The following is a 25,159-nucleotide window of genomic DNA, read 5'->3' as shown; positions in this document are numbered from 1 at the left end:
AGTCTTCATTCCAATTTAGACCTTTTTTTGCCTCAGAAATTAATTTTTCCAATGTCAGAATTGCTAATCGTTAAAGGCCACTGTAAATTTTGCAAGGCGGGATCCTGCTTCTGCCCAGTTTCTCTTTCCTGTCCCTTCAGACTCTTGTCCCACTGGTGGGGCTCTTGGCTCTCCTCTGGTGTGGTCTAGGCTCACGGCTAGCTCATTCCCAGCAGAAAGGCCCATGAAATGCAAAGGAAATTCCCTCCCACGTAAAGCTGGGTGGATGTTCAGGCACAGTTAATGTGGAGGAACCACCTAATTAAATCATCGGGCTGAAGGGTACTTCAAAAGGTTGACCAGTCCCAAAGTTCTTGTCTCAAGGCAGGATCGGCATTATCTGTATTGTTCTCGACAGAAATTTAAAACCATACAACAATTTACGTTGGGAGGGACCTCAGGGGATCACCTCATTCAGACTCTCACCTGACGTGGGCTAATGTGAGCACTGGCTAATCTATTTCTAATGCCCAGCAAAGATAGAGACTATATCACCTCCCCCTCAGGCAGTTTATTCCAATTCTTTACTGTCCCCACTCTTACAAATTTTTGTTAATATTTAACCTGGATTTAATTAATTAATAATAAAATAAAAAGTTAATGGTCTTTTCCGTCCTGGTCCAAGAAAAACCTGTTGACAGGAGAGGAAAAAATAATAATCTGTTTTCAGTGCTATAAGAACAGCCAGCTCCATGCAACACAGCCCAAAGCTTGCCAGGCTTAGACCTTCCTTAATCTGCTGTAGCCGTGAGGGCTGGATATCAGCTGAGTTCTCGTTAGCATTAGTTCTCATTATTTTGTAACAAGTATGTTTTAATTTCAGGCATACTTTTGTGCTCAAACTTTCTGTTATTCTTTATTAACAATATCGCTGTATATTTTAGCTCTATAAGTTACATTTGATTATTATTATTTTGGGGGGTATTATGTTACCTAAAAGAAATGTGTGGTTTGTGTTTCAGGCAGTTTGGTAGGTTAGCAGAAGGTCTTGACTTACATTTGGAAGAGTTTGTAGGTTAGTTCATAAGAATGGCAAAAAAGAATAAAGAGAAATTTCACATGACAGTTATTACATGTAATTATGAGGATACACTTGACAAATTTTGGTATAATTTGAAAACCTGACAGCTTGTGGGTTTTCTGATCTATCATTAGTTGAACGGATTAACTTTACAACTGTAACTCATATGCAACTGAGTTCTTTCCTTAATGATTTTTCATATTTTTTTCCTTCCCGGGATCATGAAGAACTTTTCAATGTTGTAAGTGTTAGAAAAATTATACCTAGTAAGAGGAGCATACTTGAGTTGAAAACAAACTAAATGCAATAAACTTTTGAGTACAGATTTCCTGTTCTTTTTTCTTTCTTTTTTTCTTGTCTTCATGCTTGCTTTTGAATTGCGATTTTATTTTTTCTTCTAAAAATAGGACTGTGATCTCAGTAATTACTGAGTAGGACTGCATAATATTAAGCAATGATGTGCTGGATCCGTCATACCAGTCACTCTCCCACTGCAAAGGAACTCAAAAGTTACGAGGGGGAGCACAAAGGCATGTTAAAAATACCTTATGGACTAAGTGACTGATTTGGTGGGAAGATGATCTTGATTTTCGAGCTGGCCGTACTATCTACACCAGTTTAGATAGGCACAAGTGCAATTTCAGTTTTGCTTATGAGGAAAGTTTTCGGATAGAATATAACATTTGATCTGCAGTGCAATCCTGCCTTATTTAACTGGATTTATGCAGAGTAGTTGTACTGTATTTATACAGAGCAGTTATCCAGAATGATATTTATACATTGACCTCAATATTTATCCCAGTTGGAATACAGGCTGAGCAAAGGATCAGCCAAGCACTGATCCAAAAAACGTCTAGAAAAGATGGTAATCTTTTCTTTTGCTTCTGAAGAGCCGGGCACAGCACGTGTCATGGTCTGAAGTATGTGGACTGAGGCACCATTTCTGAATGATAACTGAAGGGGCAAGTATTTACTACACCAGATAAATGTCATGTTGACATTTTCATCTTGAAGTAATTCGATAACACCAAAGTGGGGAAAGTTACTACTTTTCTATGTATTGTTTAAAAGTTTTCCCATAGTACAAGTTCCAGGGTGATGTTCTATTTAATAAGCTTTCTGTGAGCACGACAAAGCTGTTTTTACCAAGAACTTCTTTGAAAGCTGACTTGGAGTGGTTAACACCTATTTATCAGGATTTTATGGATAAACAGTTTTAGAGTTTAATTCAGTATAATAGTGTCTGAAATGGCCCCCAGAAATCCCTCCTCTCTTTCATTGAAGAGTTAACTATGATGAAGAGAAAAATAATAGCTATGCATAACAATGTCTCAGTAGCTTCCTGTGCGCTTGCACCAAACCCTGCTGTGAAGAGCATATGATATTTAAAATTGGTGTGTGGTGCCAGCACGTAACCAACCACTCTGTTTTCTGTTTACGCTGAACCTCCTCCTTAGTGCAAATTAAATAGTCTATTGTATTTAAACTCTAATCTAGCACACACGGATGTTAGCATTGAGTCTTTCAGTTGATTTCAACATGTGTTGGATCCATCCCAATCAGACTAGCAAACTACGTCAACATTTCTTTGGTCTGAAGACTTTGCTCTGGAGGGAATCTTGGGCTGGTGTCCCCAGATACACTGAGCCTCTACGTCTACATCCCTTGGCACAACAGGTATCCTGCGAGCCCTTGCAGAACAGAAGACAAGGCCCTTAAAGCCCTTGCCTTGCTTCTTTACTTCTCATTTGTGATTTGCCATAAAAAGAGAGACAGTCGTAGCTGATATTTGTAATTATTTATTGCTGTCTCTTAGCAGAGGGACTGAAGGCAGAAAATCAGGTTCAGCCTGGCTCAGGTGGCTGCAAGGATCTCATCCTGTCCTAGCTCCATTTTTAGGTTAGAAGTGCCCATGGGCCTGTGGTAGGGATGGGGGGGTAATTAAGCTAGATGAGTGAATGTATTTAAATTGGGTTGTGGTAGGAGAAAAGAGAGCTAAAAGGATTCCCTCCTGCTTGCTCCAGACGATGCCATCCTGGAAAATCTGCTGGCTCTGAACTGTGTTTCTCTGTACGACCTAGCAGACAGGAGCTTCCAAGGAAAAACAGGATCAGGTGGATGAACGTGCATGGTCAGACACAGCAGGGCATGCCACCGTGCTCTCATGCCAGCTGGGTGTAGCTCGTTGTGAGGCAGATGCAAGTTGATGGCCACTGGTGGGTTGGTAGCTAGCTAATAGCATCAGAATAAGGACCTGGTTTGAGGGAGCTGGAAAACTGGGGAACATCAAGTTCTGTAGCCACACTGGTTAATTTGGGAAGCTCTCTTAGAAAGATTGGTGTGGTTATTTCAGGGCTGCAGTGCTGATCCTTCATAAGAAAGTTCTCTGCTCTGTGGCAGGAGATGAGGATGCTGCTGGCTGTGACGCGCTGCCTCGTATAATTGCTGCTGCTGGTCCGGGTAGCTCTGCTGCCTGATGAGTCACACCACCAGGGACTCTGAAAACCAAATCCTCTGGAGCGTCCCCTCCTCCCCGTGATGGACCAGGTAGGTCACTCTCATGGTAATGTGAAACGTAATCTGCTGCCAAGCCAACACGGATGGTCAGAGGATTTGGTCTAGAGCGTACAGCAGAAGAAGGCATGGACATGGCTAAATCATTAGGGCTTTTATAACGCGAATGAAATAAATGAAACATTCTGTATAATGTAACTTCATAATAATTTCCTCTGTGGCATATTCCAAAACCGTATCCTTCACACCGCAACACAACCACTGCTTGCCACAATGTAACTTTAGAACCATTTAACAATGCTGTTTTCCTTTCTTTATGGTTCAGTAGTCAAAGGAAAATTAACTGTTATCTCTGCAGTGTACCAATATTTGTGCTCTACTTAATGCTCCACATAATAATTGCCTTTTCTAAGATAACTTTTAAGATAATTCATAGATAGCTGTCAGGGAAAAATGAGAACTTCACACTGAAAATCCTCAATTACATGTTAGAAAATTTAATTTATGTGAAATGTTGCTCTCCATTTACTTCTTGAGACTAAAGCTAATGTGCTAGCTGTAATTCTAAAGTTAGAAGGAAAAAAAGTTAAGTAGACCCTTCTTAAAGTTTCTCTTTGTTTTGTATATGCCTTTGCACTGTGCCTAAAAAGAAAATCCTCCAAATCAACATTACTGAGAATCTTACTCAAGGTCTAGAGTACTCAGATGAATTTTTGGCTGAATAATTACTGTGTTTTTGTTTCTTCTCTTCTAATTTTTTATTAATAAGCAAGTGGAGAGATCTGATGAAAAGAGAGAAACTTGTATCTTTTTCATGACAGTAGCATTGAGCCTGCTATTCCCTATGTTGTCTATTGCAGAGAGGAAATAAATAAAAATAATATGTTCAGACTAAAGAGATGACACAGATTTTATAAAGTCCTTGTATGTACAACACAATTTGCATTCATAGCATAATTTTATCAGTTAAAATAGTCACGCTATTTAAAAAAACTTGCAATGGATTTATTATTAATTTTCTAATGCAGTTATATTTCATTTAAACTAAACAAATAGAAGATTAAATTATGTATTTCCCCATCCAAGGCTCATATAACTCTATATAATAGTTCTGTGTTTAGGGAGACGGTTCAAATTAGACTTTGTTCTGGGCCCCGTAAAGAAGCCTATGGAAAAACACATGGGAAGATGTTGGAGAGAGGAGACTTTGCTTCTGAGTTGTTATCCCTGATTTTTCGATGAAAGCCGCAGTGCACCAGGGCACAAATGGTGCCCTTCAGGTCACCGGTGATCCATAGGGGGGTGAGGGTGAGGCCTGGGTCTCTGCCTTGGCCTTTTGTTCCCAACCTTTCAACCCTTTGAAGCTCTGCTCTTAAAAATTCAGGTGTAAGGCAGAGCTCACAGCCACATCCTTAAAGTGTCTGAGCTGAGCTTCAAGTGATATGGGCTTTGCTATATTTACTGTTTGTTTTGATTTTAGCACTTTATCTCCAAGTATGTTGAGAAAGGTGAGTATTCCTTAATCTTGTCTCCTATTCTATTAGCATGTTCCATAAGCCTGGGACCAGGAACGGTGCTGTAGAAGCCAATGTTGTTGTCACTGGGAGAAGACTATCACCAGCCATTGTCTTGCTAACCTAAGCCTGTAACATACCTGAACTGGGTTTTTTTCATTTGTTTATTTATAGATTATAATTTTGAAAGCTTAAAACATTTAATTTAATAGCACTGGAGCTCATAGTATCTGGCCAAAACAGAAGACTTAAAAAGTAACATAAATTGGAAAAAGGCTAGTATCGTTGAATTACGAAGAGATTTTACTTTTTACTTTCTGGAAAGGGATTTTGCTAATATTTCCAGGAATTCCCCTGTAATCCATCCTTCTTTCCAGCAACACAGCCACGCTGGACTGCATGTCCTCCTCCTCCTCCTCCTTTCTCGCTCCGAGACGACCCACGGTAGCCGCAGCTGTTTGGCAGGTTGCAGACGGGGCCATCCAGCTGTGCCTGGCACCTGGGGTTAGAGGACGGGAGAGGAGCCATGGCGCAGTGTCGTAAATGAGTGCGATACAGGTCGAGCTGCAGGGGAGGTAGGTTGGGAGCCAAAGGTGTGAGACTCCCACTCAATGTGTGAGATTTGACAGGTCTGCACTGTGAAGGCTATAATTTTAAAATCCTGCTAGGAGGCTTGGAAGTAAAGTTTCCTCTGAAGCCCAGAGTCAGGCTCGCTAATGATTCTGTATCTTTATTACAAGAAGGTGTTTCTTTTGGCAATGGAGGGAGCGTACTCCCTATGATACTTTCAGGCCATCTACAGAGTAAGCATATTTAGTTACTCTGAACTGGTCACGTAACCTTTTAAAACATTAAATTCAAGAATCCGGTCCAATCACAGCCCAACCCTTCCTGTATTTCACCATGCCGTTCAGTTTTAAAAAGGAAACCTTATTTTAAAAAGCTTTATAGACCAAGTTCCAACTACGTGTTTATTTAGGCAGGAAGCTACTCGACTACTATTTCTGGAAATAATGGGAAAGTAGTTGCATAGACAAGAGTATGAATAATGCCATTGTTGTCCTTTTATTCAAAGCTACCAGAACCCTCTCATTAGATTTGAAAATTCAGTTTAGAACCCTAATTCTATCTCTAAATTCCTATTTTGTTCTCAGACTAAACATAGGCCAGTAAACAATATCCACAATTAACAAATAATCTTTTATTTCCATTTCAGCTTCATAAGCAAAACCAAGTGGCTTTATATTTTTACTCAACACAGCAAATAAAAAGTGATAGCTATTAAACCAGAATGAATAATTAACATTTTGTCCTTCCACAGCTGACAGTCCAGCATAGTGCCTTTTGCCTGGACTGTGTTGGATTGGTTGTCTGAGGTGGTAAAGTTTTTGAAAATCTCTTTGGATTGGGATTAAGCAACTAGTTTTGCTTCTTGACACAGGGTAGCAGAGTTGACTGAGGACAATCTTCTCCCTCAGCTTCCGCAAGAGCTCTGATGATGGCTTTTCATTCCTGTATCAATTACTTTTTCATGCAAATTAATTCCTTTATCAAATAAAGTATACAGACTTTTTATCTCCACCAATCCTTATTTCTATCTAATTTGTTTCTATTTCTGCAAAACATGGTAGGCATCTCTAATTCTGACTAGAAAGGGAGGAAAAACAGCTGGTAAAGAACTTCCCAACACATTCAATGCAATATATATAAAATAAAACGTTTCGCTCCATTTACGTGGCTGGAACATCCTCTGAGCTGTAACTGGATTGAAAAATTACAGAGACTGTAAGAGAGAAGAGAATAAAAGATGGTACTAATCATGTATATTTCTTCTAAGCACTGTCACTGAATATGGAAATTTCATTTGAAAGCTTCCAGAACTCAGACTACTTTCTGTGGGAACACTGGTTTGGGTTCTGCAAATTCCTCACCTTGGTCTGCAAATGAAATGAGAGACTGAATGGTTGAACGGAGGCACTGGGACCAGTGCAGCTCTGGCAGTGAGGAACGCGTTCTTGCTGTGCTCTGCCTGCACCTGTTTACATTACATCGTTCAGCTCAAACGAGACACATGCAACTTTAATGTGAAGGGCGCACAGGCACCCCAACCTCTGATGTTAGAATGTGCCACTGAGCTGTAAGTCAGCTTGACTGTTTCTACGCTCCCAAATCACAGGAGACACAATTTATGAAATATTGGCTGTATGGTTACAGCTTCCTAGTTGTGCTCATTTGCCTCCATCTCTGGATACGCCAGCTAAAATGCTAACACTGAAGCATGCACTGCCAAATTCTCAAAACACCCTGTGTATCGCTACCCACAGAACTCTACCTGCTTTATGCACCTGAATTATAGAGTGCATATGCTCCACTGATGCCAGCTGCTTTTTCTGAAATATATACACATGCATAGAGGTAATAAGATTTGCACCAGAATGAAGTTTTCAATCTGGTTTTTGCTCATAAATCAGCTATTCTAGGTTCAAACAAAACCAAACATAATCCAAGTAACCAGCCCGTTTTTACTTAGCTTTATTACAGCTAGCTTTTGCCTTCAGTCAAACATAAAAGCAATTTTTTTTTCCTTTTTTTCTTTTCATAATTGAAAGAGAAATTATCAGCCAGATACACTGGAAGACCCACTAATAAAGGAAAATCCTGACCCCATGCATAAAGCAATAGAAAATTCCATTGCAACTTTAATACTGAGAGAATAAAAGCCCCTTCTTCTAGACAATTCCATAGTCACGCTGATTCTTCATTATTACTTTTTCATATAGCCGTTGTGGAATGCAGTATTCGGTTTGCATGTTTTCTGAGTGAAGAAAGGAGATCCTAAGAACAGAAACCACTGCTGGTGATTGACTAAGCACTTTTGTTCTAGTATTTCCTTGCTCTATTAGATTAATCTGAATAGCTAAAGATTGCCTAATTCTGGAAACGCATATTGAGATTCCACTGCAGATTGTTGCTTGGATCATATTACAGAAAATAATAAAGTCTAACCATTGCTGGTTTTGTTTGGGTTTTGGTAGGAAAACATTCCCTTTTGGTTTTAGCTTTTCTAAAGCTGAAGTTGAAAACACACTTCCACTGACCCTTGCATACAAAGAGCATAAATTACTCTTTTGCAGCAGAGAATTTAAAAGCACATTTCTCTAACAGCGCCCCGGGTAGCTCTAAACAAGGTCACATTAAAGTTGCATTGTTCCTATTTGAAATGTAACTATGCAGTTTCTTCTTTTATGTGGCTAAATGCAAGCTCAAACAGTAAGGGTCAAAAATTGACTGGCAACTCCTGTGCCAACCAATATATGTTTAATGTTTTCCCTTCCTACATAATTAAGGACAGCCGCAGAGTTTCACAAAACTTCTTTCAGTATTATTTATCTGTATTGCAGTACTGCTCAGAGGCTTCATCTGCAATTCTCAATGCAGTGCCTTAACCGCGAGATCATCCTTCCACTTAAATGTAATACCTGCTATCTGCTGGAGCTTATACACAAACCTTATGAGCTTGTTACAGCAGTAAGATTGTATTTTGTGTACCTTACTGTAACCTGTTAGTGATCCCACCTTTTATACTTGTATAAAGAGCAGATGTGGTATGAAAAATGAGTGAAATATAAAAAGCATTATTTTTACAACAGTCCTTTAGAGTATAAGAACATATTGTCATATTTATTCCAGAAAAATGACTGAATTATGACACTGCAAGTGGGGCATCAGCTGCTAATCGAGGCATACTACATTCAGCATTTTTTTTTTACAAAATGTAATTAAATGAATCCACAACTGAATGAAAGAAACCCACATTATTTGCTGTGAAAAAGACAGATCACAATGCTTACATGAACTCCCATTTTGTCCAATAGGGCTCTATACATCCACAACATTGTGAGCAGATTCCATTTGTAGAAATTTGTGTGAAAAGACAATACCCTTATGTGATCACGGAAGGCAGTAAGCGCCTTCTTGGAGCTTTTACGTACAGCCCAGGAAATGCATGGTGAGCTGCAAGACAGAAGCCTTTGCTTTCTTGTGATGCTTAGAAGTTCACTTGATGGCTCCAACAGGTCTTACATGGTTATAAGATGGGGTTTAAGGAGCCTATTTTATGGGAAAGAGAACAGAGGAAGTTCACAAGAAACCTTTTAGAAGAAGTAGATGTAAAACAGAGATCCCTATGACCGTAGAAGCAAGTCTGTATGGGTTACCTCTTTCAAGATGTCTTCAAGTCACTTTCAATAACAAAGGGTAACTTTCTAGTTTAACAGTGTTTGGAAACTTTTCTGTCTCAGGTAAAATTCACTATCAGTGTGTGATATCACATATCAACATTTTTTTTCCTGCAGCACACATTTTCACGTTCATCATACAAATGAACTGAAAGGAGCACTGAAAACCTTCCTCTTAAATAAACAGAATGCAATTGGTGATGGTATTGATCCACATAAATCAGAACTTTAGTAATCACTATTTTACCCAGTCATACTTGTAATGCTATAACTGCTGCCCCGGAAGGTCTTTCTCACTTGGACCACTCTAGGTATGCTGAAAAAATCTAGTTGCAGGTGTAGCTGATTTGCGTTGCTCAGCTAAACACCCACTTTTCAATGGTCTAGGCTAGATAAACAGCCCTAAAATGCACTGGATGAGGTAAATAAAATAGCCTAAAAGTTTGGGATAAAACTTATAACTTGTCAGTACATACCAGTTGGGAACCAATGCTGGATCCTATCTAGAGGTCCACCACCTACTACAGTCCCGATGCTTGTGGCAACTGTTCTTTAGCCAGAGCACAAGTTCTTCGCCCTTCTGTGCTTCATAGTCTTTGGTCTACACCCTCTTAGTCCGTGACTTAGCTATTTTGTTGTATTTTGCTTTGCTGGACTTCACCATTGCATCACTACTCAGAAAAAAGAGCGACTACTGATGAGTAACATTTCACTGCTTTCTCACAGTCACGGGTGAAGGAGGTTTTTATCTCCTGATGGTTTGTACAGAGAAAAAGAACTTGCTTTTCATTACAGTAGCACTAGGAAAAAAAGTTGTAACTAATGAGGAAAGAGCTCTGTACTGTGGAAATGAAGATTGTGATTCAGACACTATTTTCCTCCCTTGTGGAGAAAACTAATAAAAGTTAATAAAAGGGTCCTGAAATAATGATAAATATTGGAATGCTTTTATAGTGACAAACCACTCCATTTGGATATAACTGCAGGTATTCCTATTGTTTTTACTGTTCCATTTTTAGTGTTGGTATTTTGGTTAATAGAATTTTTCCTTTCAAGAATAAGGCGGGAGACTTCACTGTAGCACTGAGACTAACATCCAAATGATTTTTGTCTGCACACCGAGGAGAAGGCTCTGAATGTGATTTTAATGAACTGGAACTTCCAGGAATGAAGCCTCTATCTCAAAGATTTCATATCAGCAGTTTAGGGGAGCTGTATGCCTCTAGTTATGTGTAACGAGCTACAGGGCCTTTTCACTCACAAACCATCAGGTTGAATCTAAGCAAAGAAAGAATTAAGTCAGCTAAGGGAAATTTTTTTCCATGTAGGTAACATTCACTGCCCTCTATCTGAGATTAATTTAGCTGGGTCTCCATCCCAGTTCCTACTACAGAGGCGCAACTCCACTACACTGGGTAGCCTTTGCAGAACAGAGATTGCTTACCTATGTGTTGGGCCTAATTCAACTCAGATGTGACTTTAGATGGATCCACAAATGACAGTTCCTGCAGAAAATGTTGAGTTACCATGTATTCGAGTTTCCTTTACCAACATACTCGGATGCCTAGAATTCAGAGTGCCTTGAATAAAAGCCATTGTTCACCGCCAGTCAGACCTTCCAACAGAAAGTGTTAAGGTAATCTCTACAGCACAGGGGCAGCAGATGATGAGACTCACTGCATTGGCACTGCAGAGTGCGTATGTGAATAAAATTTTTGGCCCCCCTGTTTCTGTCAGGGGCCAAACTGGTCTTCAGGTATTTGTGAAAAATTATCATGCTATTGTCAGCGATGAACAGTGAGAAGACAAACCTTAAATTCCAGATCAAAACTAATTTGGGTAACAACAACAACAATAGTAAAAAAAAAAAAAAAAAAAAAAAGGGATTCAGGGTTTTTGAGAACTGCAAATTGGTAGCACTGGCACCGAAATGGACAAGCCTGCAGACTGCAGGAATGGAAATGGAGCTGGTCAGCAGTTTGTCTATTTGCTACTGCCCCGAGACAGCCAAAGCAGACAATAAGCATTTACAAGACTGCCGGCAAATCTGCTTTCCTGTTGCTCGCAGCACAGCCAGCATCTCAACATTATGAGTTTCACTGGGTGCCAGATGTTTATGTCTGGGTGAGGCAGAAGAAGTTCTACAACTTCCGTCACGTAATATTTAAAGCCTGATTAGGTATTTCTCATTTAATCACATATATTATTAATTTCAATTAAATTACTGTTTCCCCCCACGCCTTTAACCAGCCAGTGCATAAAAGTTGGGTTGCTAAGGAAGAATTATAGCCAAGTATTCCAGTTTAGATGACTGCATTCTGATTACTTAATAACGCCCAAGTATGTGCAGAATTTGTCCTTGCTGTGCGCCACACAGAGTGCTGCACTACTGAAAAAAAAACTCAGAAAAAGCCTGCACTGCATTGGCTTAAACACTTTCCTCGGCGTAGTTTATATTCCAGGTAGTTAAGCGAGTTCGCAGCTAAGGAAAAACGCACGATTTCTTGCTGTACCGTTCCCCCAGCACTAACGAGCATGCGAAAAAACGAACGGCTCTGAGGGAGCTGAATTTACCGTTCTGCCTGAGATTTACTCGCCCCGCGGAACGGCTGCCGTGCCCCGGAGAGGCTTAGCCTCGGAAGGGCAGCGGCACCGAGCCCGTAAACAGACACTCCTCGCCCCGCCAATCCAAAGCGCGGCCCGGCCTGTGTAGCCGCCGCCCCCCCCGGCCCGTCTCCGCACCGGCCCCGCCGGGCGCTGCCGCCCCGCCCCGCCCCGCCCGGCAGGTGCCCGCCGGCGCAGGGCCAGGCCTGGGGCCTAACTTCGGGGAGCGGCCGAGCTCCCCCACCGTTCCCTCCATCTCTCCCTAGCTCCCGCCTGGGCAAGGGGCCGGCGGCCGCCTCAACGGGGCCTCGGGCGCACCTGCCCGGGAGGCGGCCGCAACCCGCCCGCCGCCAACCTCCGCGCCTCAGGGCGGCGGCGCGGGGCCCGCCATCTCGCCCCTCTCGGGGCTCGCCCTCCCCTTCTCCCTCCCTCCCCTCGCTGCGGGCCGCACCGCGCCGGTGGGCTTGGCTTGGCTTGGCTTGCGGCTGCAGCGCGGGACTCGGCGTGAGTCACCCAGCTCCGCGGTGCGGGGAGCCGAGCGCGCAGGCACCCGAAGGAGGAGGAGGAGGCGGAGGAGGCGGCGGCGGGGCGGCGAGCGGGCGGGGGCGACAGGCACCGGCTCCCCGCCCGCCCACTCACACATGCTGCCGAGCCGCAGTCAGCTGGAGCACCGCTTCCTCCTCAGCCGCCGCCGATGACCTCGTCGCCCGCCGGCAGCCGCTGAGGACCCCCGGCGTCCCCGCCAGGGCAGGGGATGGTAGATCGGCCGCCCGGAGCCCCCTCCAGCCCAGCCCAGCCCGCCGCACAGCAGCCTCGGCCGCCGCCGCCCGTGGGAGCCGCCGCCAGCCGAGAGGAGCCGCAAGATGAACCCCCAGTGCGCCCGCTGTGGCAAAGTGGTCTATCCCACCGAGAAAGTCAACTGCCTGGACAAGGTGCTGGGGCGCGGGCGGGCGGGGACGGCGCCTGCCGGGCGGGCGCGCCCGCCCCGCGCCCCGCTCCCCCCGGCTCCGGCGGGGCGGGCAGGGCCGGGCCGGGCCGGCGGGGGAGCGGGGCGAGCCGGCAGGTGGCAAACGCAGCGCCTCAGGGGGCTACTGCTGCGCCGGCACCCGCGCTGCCGCCGCCGGGCGACAACCGCCGTGTCACCGCGCTGGCGCAGGGCGAGTGGGGGCCGCGGTGGGCCGGAGAGCCCCTGCGGGCATGGGGGGCCGGCGGTGGGTGTCCCCCCCGGCTCCCTGAGGGTGAAGTTGCAGGCGGCCCCCGCCCGGCTGTAGTTGTCGGTGCCTCCCCGAGCTGGGGCGGCTTCGGCTGCCCCGCACGCCATGGCGGCCGGGCAGCGGGGTGGCCACAGCCCCGTCCCTCGGGGGTGTCCCCCGGTGATGCTGGGCACCGCCGAGCGCCGTCGCTCCATGAATAACAGCAGTGAGGCTGTGGCAGATGCGCCAAATTAACGTCCCCGGAAAGGCAAGAGCTACTGGGGGAAAATACTGTATTACGTGCTAAATTTAGTGTCTGTTCAGCGCACCCAGCAGCTACCCCTCACATTAGTTAGTGATTTTATTCACATACGATTGCATCCTTAGCAAGCTGTGCTGGTTGGGTGTTTGTGGTTTTTGGTGGTTTTTTTTTTTTCCTTTTTTTTTTTTTCCTTTAATGAGGCAAAATGTCAAACTCCTCCTTTAGTTATCTTTAACATAATCCTGACAAAGTCAGCGTGCTGAGGTCTTGGCATTCACCTATTCACCTTAACAGAGAATTTATGTTTCTGAGAGTGTTTCAGAAGCACCTTTGGTTTCACATGAAAGTAATTCTTTTGATTTAGTTTGCAGAGCCCTGATAATGCACAGCCAAAATATTGACATGTAATTGTGTTTTTACATTTGCTGTACCCTAACATAGCTTTCAAAACATCAGTATCCTAAGTAATTCTACTTTATGTTTCTTTACAGTACTGGCATAAAGGATGTTTTCACTGTGAAGTTTGCAAAATGGCTCTGAACATGAATAACTACAAAGGATATGAAAAGAAACCTTATTGCAATGCGTAAGTATTGTAAATGTCAAGTCTTGCAGAAATGGACATGAAAAGAAAATGTGGCCATGGATATTGTCAAATAGGTACTGTTGTGCTGTAAAAACTTAATCTAGAGATGTAGCAGTGCAGTCTAGAGCAGTTTAGTGTCTTTTCAGATGGTGTATTCTACTTGTATTGAATTGATAGAAGATGAAAATGCTTGATTATGATGTGTTTAGGCAGTGTTTTAATATAAGATCTCAGGATACAGGTTCTTTCCTCCCAGAAAGTGTCAGATCTGGTGCTGACTCCTATTACATTCATTATTGGCCTGCTAGATTACAGTGGTCCATTATGCAGCTCTCTGTTCAGGGTTATGGACCTGATCAGCATTTCATAATAAGAAAACAAAGTGCTTCTTGGTTGTGTAGTTTACCAGAGACAATATCCTGTTAGAGATCGTGGCAACCTATTTTTAAAACTGTTATGTTGTTCACATATCTCAGATTACTAAAGTAGATATCTACAAAATCCCTGCTTCTAGTGCTTCATGCTATTTTCTGTTTTGCTTCTCTTAGATTTTGATAAATAAAATAGATTAATTTTGGTTGTAAGTATGTTGGATTCCACTTTTATATTTTGTTGTTGTGTGGATTTGAAGAGTGCTTTGATGTTTGGCTTGCAAATACTGCAGAAGAGCATTATGATACATGTAGAAAAAAGGTGCTTATTGTTCTTTGTACCATGCTCCTAAGATCTGCTAAGTGCATTTCAGTGTGTTTTAATCTTTAATATGCTTTGTTAGAAGGATATCTCTAAAGAATTTGGAATAAAATTTGATCTTGTATGTTATTTGTATATTGTAATTATTTTCACCTTTACCTACTTAAAACATGTTTTAAGAGGCAGAATTTTGAAACTATAGGCGCATTGTAATTTTCCCAGAAATAGTCTCCTATACTCATCTTAAAATATTTGATTCATGTTGAGGTAGACAGTCTGTGGCTGGCCGTCACAGAATAGTTCAACAGCATATGCTCATTTCTTCCAGGCTAAAATTGAAGCCAGCCAGTGCCTATCTGTCTGAAATACGAGTTTTGTTATAAAAGCTGCTGTCCTGCCAAAACTTGAAACACCTGTTTCAGTGTGCACAGTTGTACTTGGATTGCTTTAGGAACATATGGAGTTACACACATACATTTCTAGCTTTCCTTGAAGTGCTCTACAGTGTATGGGGGTGACGTTAGACCTCTTGTAATAAAGTGTGGTCGGTTGCCAGTCTTGCGTCCTGCAGAGAAACCTTTGTGGGGAGGGAGGTTCATGCTTCAACAGGTGGCACATGACAAATCAAGACTAACCTAAAGGTTATTTTCCCTGGATGGGATGCTGCTTTTGGTGCTATTTGAGTTGAAGTAGAAGTACTGGTTTATGTCCTTTACAGTGATTAAAACTCTCATAATACTTTGGTGCCTTTTGCCTAAATTTTTGTGTTTAACTTTCACTGATGATACTTTGGTTGCTTGATCTTTCATAGGCAATCAAGTAGTTTGTACTTAATGACGCTGTTTGTTACAAAGCCTCTTCCATGTATATATTGGTGTTTCCATGCTGTACATATTTGACTTCTGTTGCAGGAGAGTTTTTCAACTGTGTAGTTAAGCGATGTGGTGTGTCCTTCTATTTACGTATGAGCGGTAATAAGGATGATGGATATGTTATGTACCGTTCAGGTGCTAGTCTTCCTAGTACATGCTTTAGTGAGCTTTGTAATACTGATCCTTGAAGAAATAATCTCTATCTTTGAAAGACATCCCTCAAACCTGATAGTATGAAACAGGAAAACACGATGTAAAACCATGAAAGAATGGGCTTCTTCTATTAAGGAAGAGAGAAAATCTACTATATATTATCAGTCGTGTATTTTGTTCTTAAGTTTTGGTAAACATAAGGTGGTGGTTTGTTTTTTTGTTTTTTTTTTTTTTTTTTAGTAGAGACACTTTAAATAAATAATCTAAATAATTTTAAGTGCTCTATGGATCCACTAAGGGAAGACCAAGGTGTGTTTCATGGTTTCAACAAACTTTAATATCCTTCAAAGGAGGGATAAGACGTTTATGCAAAACTGTGTTTTGAAAATACAGTTGACTTAAATTACCATATTTTGACACAGTACTCTCACATCTCAAAGGTTACTTATTTGCAAAGCAGAAACCATTATTGTATTTCAAATTATGATGTGTCTTATCCAGTGTTCCTTAGTAAGAGGCAAATCCATTTTTATGTTAAACACTGCTTGATCAGAAAAATCTGTGAAGAAAAGAATGCAAATTTACTCATACAAACACCTACAAGCACTTGACAAAGAGCAATTACTGTTAGACTGTTTATTGAGGCCATCCATCAATGAGAGTGTAATTTGTAGATAAAAGTGAAGAAGTATGCACTAATTTGAATGGAAGAACAATACCATGAAGTTGTTTAATAGGTTTGGAAGCCATAGTTGGCTTTTTGTAAGGACGAGTCAAAAAGCATGTATCTCCAGTAATTTCTGTATCTGTTTGTTAGTTCACAGGTCAGATAATGCACTTGAGTGTATTTTGGCCTTTGAACTTAAAGAATTCCATGCTTTTTTTTGGATGCTGGAATTAATCATTTTTGCGGCATTACTGGGAAAAAACAGAAGTTACTTTAACACTAAAACCTTATTGTGTTTCTGTTAATATAAGAAAAAGATACTGATTCATGACTGTTCAAACTGTACTTTTGGTGGAGGAGAGTAAAGTCAGATGTATTAACAGGAACCAGCGAACCAAGAAGGAATATGTTGCGAAATACCTTATTTCAGCGTCCGTTAGAAAAGAACAGAAATATTTGTAAATGCAGGACTCTGCTTTTTTTTAAGGGCAAGTTTTTTTTTGTTGGACAGCTTGTCACATTTCTAGCTAAATGGATGTATGTGTTCCTTGTGATAAGGGTACAGTGATAGCAAAGTAACGACTGGGCTACTGACGTCCTAGAACTGGTACAGGTCAAGAAGCTGAGTTTCCTAGTATTGCACTTCTGATACTGATTTTGTATGTTGTAGATTTATGAAAGATTTTGCAACTGGGTTATAAGGGAAAACTTTGTCTATGTGTGCTTGTGTGTAATATGGCTTTGAAAACAATGATCTTCATATCACAGAGTTTCCATGAAGTTCCTTGATCTGTCTCCTTTAAACATTTAAGTTCTCTTACTTGTAGAGAAAAGATTATACGATCTCTCTATCTTTTTTTTTTTTAATTATTATTTACACAATTTGTAAGCTGTTTGAATCAGGATAGTTTCTCTCTGCTTGTTTGCATGGTGCCTAGAGTATCACGCTTTGATCTCAGCCAGGACCTCCAAGTAGTACAGTACTCTGATGGTTTACAGTATTGTGTTTCTCGCTTTACTTGTATTTGTGTTTCATCTGAAAGGCCTCATACACAACATTTTGAAGCTCGTAGACGCTTAGCATGCGGACACTGCTAGGTTTGACCTTGCAACTTTAGTCTTGCCTTTTTCTTGCTGTGTGACTTTAGATACGCCATGTTGCCAGAGAACTGCCTGATTTGTGAAATAATGTTGATGAGGTTAAGGGCTTAGACTTGTAGTCCAGTTTTGCAGTTTAGCCAGATGCAGGTGAATGAGCCACACTTTGTCTCTCTGAATGTGCATATAGATAGTAAAAGAGGGGTTAAGACAATTAAAATGGCTTGGGTAATCCAATGATTTGTTAAATCAAGGTGGCTTTAATGCAAATCTGAACGCCTAATTCCTCTTTGATATCTGTTGATAGAGATTATTAAATATTTGTTTAATACACATGGAAATGATAAGAAGAAAAGTTGTTATTATTATTTGCAAACTCGGAGCTGATTTTTCTCAGCTGCAAATAACCAAGATGATGCAAGGGAATGAATGGCATTTTGGCAACTAACCATCTGTGTACTAGTTCTCAAGCTTGTTAAATGATTGAATCATGTAGGATGATTATATGGTAACTTATTCTTACGAATATTCATATAAATACTTTTTTTGACAGATTCACTAGACCAAAACACACGACTACTTTTTATGCAAAATGTAAAAGCTGAAACGCATATTTTTGGAATGTTCTCTCCGCATTAGCTATACCTGCTGATGCAAACAGGCTTCCTGCATGTGTGAACGCATCCGACAGAGATTTTTTAATTTTTGCAAAACCTAACAGCTTAAGCTTCTGCAGACCTGATATACCCTCTTGCCAAAGGCAAGCAACCTCACTATTGGAGTAAATCCTTCTGAAATATTTAGTATCTAAAATTTTGCTAATCGCCTGCATACAGGGTAGCTTCATTCAAGTTTTTATTTATGACAGTCACCATATGGAATGATTACATAACTTTGAAATTTAAATCTACTGTCATCAGTCTTAGTGTGGATTATTGACATGAAGAAAAACTCATGATCACTTTATTTTTTCTAGATTTAATTTCTTTTTAACTCATGCCAGTAGGAAATAGATATGCAAATACATTTGAAATATTGTGATGTTAGAAGAATTGTACTACAGTTTTAATCTGCAACTGCAGTCAAACTTTACATTTTAAGATACTATAGGGGAGGGATGAAAAATATCAAAGTTATTTTATACCAACCTGGAAATGGTAAGAACATGGTAAAGCTTTCTGGACAGTCAGATGGGCTGGAAAGTGGAAACGGTTTCTTGTAATCAGTGCATGGATGTGGCCATTAAATGGAATCCGTTGTCCTGAAAGGTGAACTTGACTATAGAAGTTTGGTTTTAGCGGTGAAACATGAGTGGGTTTTCTTTCTACCAGTCAGAAAACTTGTAGAAGGTGGCTAGGAGTGTGATGATATTATTTTTACTAAAAATAGCTAGCACTATCTTATTTTTCAGTATTGATTTCAGCAGGTGATTATTTCTTGGTTTAAATATGGCAGAAAGAAAGCAAATGAGTGTGTAAAGAGCAGCAAGAATAATCGTTCTGAAATATGATGGAGCCACTTCTAAGAATTTGTATTGGGTTTGTGTGGCAAGGTTTTGGTAGCAGGGGGCTTCTGTGAGAAGCTGCTAGAAGTTTCCCCTATGTCTGATAGAGACAATGCCAGTGGGCTCCAAGATGGACCTGACACTGGCCAAGGTCGAGCCTGCTAGTGATGGTGGTAGTGCCTCTGGGATAACATATTTAAGAAGGGGGAAAAAAACCTCTGTGTGACAGCAACCAGGAGAGAGGAGTGAAACCACTATAGGTAGAAAACAAGGTCTGTGAAGAAGGAGGGGGAGGAGGTGCTCCAGGTGCCAGGGAAAAGATTCTTGTGCAGTCCATGGTGAAGACCATGGTGAGGCAGGCTGTCCTCCTGGAAGTTAACAGTGGAGAAGATATCCACCTGCACCTCATGGAGGACCCCATGCCAGAGCAGGTGGATGCACGTGAAGGAGGCTGTGACGCCATGGAGATCACGCACTGGAGCAGGCTTCTGGCAGGAGCTGTGGTCCTGTGGAGAGAGGAGCCCATGCTGGAGCAGGTTTGCTGGCAGGACTTGTGACCCCATGGGGGACCTACACTGGAGCAGTCTGTTCCTGAAGGACTGCACCCCATGGAAGGACTCACGTTGGAGAACTGTCTCCTGTGGGAGGGACCCCACGCTGAAGCAGGGGAAGAGTGTGAGGGGTCCCCCCCCCTAAGGAGGAAGGAGCGGCACAAACAACATGTGATGAACTGACCACAACCCTCATTCCCCTGTGCTGCTCAGGGGGAGGAGGAAGAGAAATCAGGAGTGAAGTTGAGCCCAGGAGGAAGGGAGGGGTGGGGGGAAGGTGTTTTAGATTTAATTTTTATTTCTCATTACCTTACTCTGATTTGATGGGGAAAATTAATTTAATTTATTACCAAAGTCAAGTCTATTTTGCCCATGATGATAACTGCTGATTGATCTCCCTGTCGTTATCTTGACCCGTGAGCCTTTCATTATGTTTTCTCTCCCCTGTGCAGCTGAGGAGGAGGGGTGACAGAGCAGCTTTGGTGGGCACCTGGTGTCCAGCCAGGGGCAACCCACCACAGAGCTGTAGTAAAGAAAGCATACAGAGTAAACAGGTGTTTTGTTTTCTAATTCTCCATCTTCAACTATTACTGAACAACAGCTTATTTAGGGCAAAAGGATAACACTGAGTTTACGTTGAGAAGGAAGATTGTTTTATGGCATGGTTAACCTTACAGCCAGTTGTGTGGTTTTTGTTTGTTCCCCCTGTCCCCTCCTTATTTTGGGCTTTTTAGCTGTTTCTGATCATTAGATTTGATCAAAAGTAAGCTATTATATAGGTCAACCCAAAATGGTCATTCTTATAAAAAGAAACAACCCATAAACTCCCATGTAAACCTTGGCAGAGAGGCAAGAGATAAAGGCAAGGATTTGCACTTTATCACTTTATTAACTTTGTGTATTCATGACTTTCCTCTTAGGATGTAGTATAAAATGAGTAAACAGAAGCACTGGAAAAACAGCTGGTCTCAAGTCAGAGCATCCCATAAGTACAGACTCCAGTATTTGAAAACAGTTATCATGTCTCCCCTCAGACATCTTTTCTTGAAACAAACCAGCTCTAATTCTTTCCTCATAGATCGTATTTTCTGGTAATTCATGTTTCTCTACCTTCAATTATCTCCAAATGGTTTGTGTGTGTGTGTATATATATATTTATAGGTACATTTGAATTGCAGTGCCCAGTGGAACGTTACCAGAGCTGGTAGAGTAGCAAATGTGCCTATGCAACTCATTTCTCCTAAGTCCCAGTAACATTTTTGTGTTGTTGTTGCAAAACCCAAACTGTTGTTAAGTCATATTCAGATTGTTGTGTGCTACAGTTTTATCTTTCTATGCACAATCGCAACTTCAGCAGTTGTTATTATCTATTATCTGAGCAGTTAATTGTTCTTGGCTGAGCACAGAATCTTCCACTAGGTTCTCATTGAACTAAATCTCCATTTTTCCCCAGGCTGTTTCTCCAATTTGTCAAGTTCATCTTATTTTCTAATTTTGTTCTCTAATGTGCTTACAGCCCCTTCCTATCAACCCTCCCACCACACAGCCTGTAAGCACACTGCAAATTTAATAAGTGTAATCTTCATTTCATCACCCGGGTCGCTAACTGAAGGCCTGGAAGGGTATTGGGCGCAGTATGTACCACCGTGGTTTAATGCAGCCTTCCCTTCTGTAGTGAGCAGCGAAGTACTTTATCTTCTCTACGTGTTCATGGAGTGCTAGATCAAGCGTTAAGTTTTGCATAAGAAAGAAAATAAAATTGTGAAAGAGCGTAATCATGGTGGATATTTATGCAAGCTCTGCTTAAATATGAGGAACAGCTACAAGTACTCTTGTAGAGGAAACATGTTCCTACTGCTCGGTGCTGAGGTATCTTACTTGGTTAATTGAGTATTAAGTCCAAATTAGTATTGGTGGTATCCAGTAATGAAAAGGAAAGTAGGACAAGAAGCTGAGCCTTTTTGCTAGAACAGTTGAAGGAGCTTCTTAGGCAAAATATATTTGGGTCTCCGAAGCGTGTTTGATGCATATCTTTAAACTCTTTGAAGAAGGCACACGAGAACACTTTGTCAGAGTTGCTGAATATTGTGCATGAGGCGGATGGTGGTTATTTGCAAAGAAATTTCTAAAGAAAAATCATCACAGGCATTCAGATCTTGGGAAGAGTTGGGCTGTGTTTTGATCCCCGTGACTGTGTCTGAGTAATGGGATGCAAAAATATTTCTCGGGTTCCATTTCACCATGTTCAGTTGGCTATGTCCCAATTTCACGTTTGAACAAGACCTGCACATGACACCTTACATGCATGTGCTGGTGGGTGTGCAGGGAGAGGACTCTGTGTGCTCCAACAGGTCCCTCGGTTTGCAGTGTTGCAAGCTGTGGGGAGCACCACGGGGTGGTACGGCTTAGCTGCAGCCAGCCTGCTTCCCTGCTGCTGCAAATGGAGTAGAAAAACTGCCCCGAGGGAGATGAGCTGTTACCTTTTTTTTCCTCTCAGAGCAGGTGAATTCTCAGACTGCATTGAGCAAGTACTGTCACATCTGCTACCTGATGCCAGTATAGAGTCTGTGTTTGGAATTCGTGTGTTTCAATATTCTGCCTGTTGGTGTAATTGCTCCAAAGGGACAATTACAATTTAGTGTTATTTAGGATGTTGCTGGGACAAATAAATAGAAAATATGCAAATGAATATTATACATTTTATTTTTATTTTTCTGCGAGACTGCAATAAACATGACATTCAAAGTTATTTGCAAGAAGTGCTTGTAGAAATTCTTGCTGTGTGGAATCCTGATCTGTTGCCAGTTTATGTCTTGGCTCAAGTAAATATGCATTTTTAATTTGTATGATCATTGGTCATTATAGACTGCAGATAATTTTTTCAAGGAAGAAGATGTGCATCTCCTCAGCACCTGTATTTATAGAATATATTGAACATATATTCTTAGGGGACTGTAGTTACTGAGACACAATTGCAGTAAGTGGGATTTTTTTTGCTTGCTAGTATCTTAGACACTGTTGATGCTCAATGTAATCTTGATTTTTCTTAATAGCTATTACTTTCCTATTCTCATTCCTAAAGATTGATGAAGTTTGTTTCATTATATTTACTAAAATATTTAGGCAACAGAACAAGAACAATAGATGAAATTTTGTGACTCCAAATAATTTACTTATTTGCATTGCATAGCTAGAGCTTTGGAAGAGGTAATAACCCGTTGTAGCAAGCCTGTGAAAACTTAATGGTATGTTTTGTTAACAGCTTTGTGATTTAACTGTTTGGGGTTTCAAATGTTCTAAGCCATAGAATTTCCTACCATATTTGCCAAAGAACTTTAAAAAAAAAAAAAAAAAAAAAAGAAAAAAAAAAGAAAAAGTATTTTCGCTTTGCTGAATTTTAAGTTCTGTGTAGCTCTGCTAATTTTGTTGATGATCGCAAGTAAACCTGCTGAACTGATATACTCTATATACTTTATAAAACTTGAAGAAAAATAAGTATATGTTCCAATCTTTAATGTTACTTGGAATTTTCAGAGTCGGTGATGTCAATCGAGAATGACAACATCATGTCAGCCAGCTCAGTGTCAAGAAGCATGTTTTGCTGTTTACATATGTCAGTGGAAACTTACTGTAATTATCCAGACAATGTACACTCTTGGCTGAGTGTTCAGTTATTTTCACAATTTTGAATATTGTGGAGTGCTTATAGAAACCTTGATAAATTTAGAGATTGTAGAAGTTACATTGAGGGCAGAATTTGGCTGTGTGATGTTGAGGTTTCTTGAAAAGGAGACAGTAGGCAGGATTCGCAAGGGAAAAGTTTGCTGTAAGAAGAAATAGGTGAAATACTTGTTGAAGAACTGGTCTGCCTGAATATAAATAACACAAACCAGTTCATGCTGCCCCTAGTTACGTCATCTCACACAGTAACTTTTTGTAAAACAAAAACCTGCAGTTAATTCTCATTCTTGATTTGCAGATCGTCCATTTCTTTTCACTGTGCCTCCGTCTGTCTTCTGATGTTAGAGTTGTTGTTGCATCAGAGTTGGCCAGGTTATTTTCCTTTGCTTTCTATTCATGTTGCCTGTGTAACTTTTCCTTGTACCAGGGTACAAAGTCTGGATGATGAGCAGTGCAGAATTTTTAGTTTTTTGTATTTCCTCCTCCACCTGTCTCTTTGCTCCCCTCCTGTAAGTCCTCCTGTTCTCGGTTGCAGTGGAATGGTAGATGATCCCTTAACTTCTTAACGTGAGGAGGGCACAAAAATGTGCGATCAGTGTCACGCTTGAGAGAAGACTATAGCAGCTTAGTTCTAAAAATGAAAAACTAATTGTAATTTGGCCAGTAATCGTTTAAGCATATATTGCAAAGGCTTTTCTGGGAAGCGCATAGTTACTCTTTAAAGATGATTTCTTAAAATGTAAAACTGTGTAAGTTTCCTCCTTGCTTCACAATTTCACACTAGATTTTTTTTTTTCCCCCCTTAAGGGAGCAAATGTTTGGAGGTAGTCCATCATGTTCTGCCTCTCTAAATGGCAGCATTTTTCACACAGGTGTATTGGTGCAATGCCAATTTCACAAATTTAAAAAGAAATTTGTGCTGCATTTTAATATCGTTATACCTCAGGTATTTTTTTGAACTTGGCAATCTAAGTGGTTTTGGTTTGTTTTGTTCCAGTTTTACTTTGGAAGAATTCAATACTTGTAATGCAATTCCTTCTAATATCAGAAAACTATAAATAGAAATACTTAGGGAAAGATTTTTGAAAAATTGCTGATTTTAGACATAATCAAAATGCAAGTGGCTAAGTTTGTGGAGGGGAAAAGCCATAAGATGAAACAAATTGCCTAAATAAAAAAACCCATGGACTGTTTCTGCTGCGCAATGCAGAGTAGCATACGTTCAACACAGCAGGGTGCTCACATGTTGCATAGTGTTGGTTGGGTGCATCTGTGAATGCAAGCGGGAAGACGTTTCTGACTGGATTTGCCAGGTCATACAAAAAGAAAACGGGCCGATATGAGGATTTCTAGCAACAGCAGTGCTCAATAGGTGGTTGACCAGGAGACGATTACCACTGCTAGAACTGGCAGCACACTTGGTATGTTGCTGTAAGGGAGGTTGTAGTTCATGTTTTAAAGACCCTGCGTGAAAATATATATGTAGAAAAGCAAAGCTTCCTAAAGGACTCATTTATTTTTTTTTTGGAGCTGCTGTTTGTGTTTGATACAGTGATGCTAGTGCCTTTGTTGATGTTCATATTTGATGGGTAGTAGAGAAGTGATACTGATTGGAGGTGAATAAAGAGAAGGAATGACCGTTGGAAGAAGCTTTGTTAAAAAAATAGTTGCAGTGGCCCATCGTGTAGGCACACTTGAAATAAATTTTGCTATAACAGGAAGGTCTGAGAGTTTTATTTTGAAGTAGTTGATAGGAATTCGTCAGGCTATCAGAAAACAGCGATGAAGTTTGTTACAGTGTTATTAGCGTAACTTGTTGAAACACTGAGGCGTTAGTACAAAATTGATAGGAGGAATGGGGAAAGGGAAAAGCAGGCTGGAGGAAAAAATTCAAAAGATATATTTAGAAGAACAATATTCCCTGAAATATGTGAAAGAAATTGACAGCTCCAGTAAATGAGAGATAAGT

The 25,159-nt window shown here is 41.1% G+C and overlaps 1 protein-coding gene across 2 annotated transcripts in view; it reads left to right on the top strand.

Annotated features, from left to right (window-relative positions):
* Nucleotides 1-12,542: 12,542 nt before the first annotated feature.
* NEBL (nebulette) overlaps nt 12,543-25,159 on the top strand; it is a 276,747-nt gene continuing 264,130 nt past the window's right edge. Inside the window, exons 1-2 of one of the 2 annotated variants that reach the window (XM_054191075.1) lie at nt 12,543-12,862; nt 13,877-13,971. In XM_054191075.1, the coding sequence (XP_054047050.1) occupies nt 12,794-12,862; nt 13,877-13,971 (164 nt within the window). In that variant the 5' untranslated portion in view covers nt 12,543-12,793. The remainder of the gene's footprint in view (nt 12,863-13,876; nt 13,972-25,159) is intronic. The other variant, XM_054191074.1, reaches the window with a different exon arrangement.

The sequence above is a fragment of the Rissa tridactyla genome, chromosome 2 (assembly GCF_028500815.1).
Source record: "Rissa tridactyla isolate bRisTri1 chromosome 2, bRisTri1.patW.cur.20221130, whole genome shotgun sequence".
NCBI classification, from domain to species: domain Eukaryota; kingdom Metazoa; phylum Chordata; class Aves; order Charadriiformes; family Laridae; genus Rissa; species Rissa tridactyla.
This window is presented reverse-complemented; position numbering and strand designations above follow the sequence as displayed.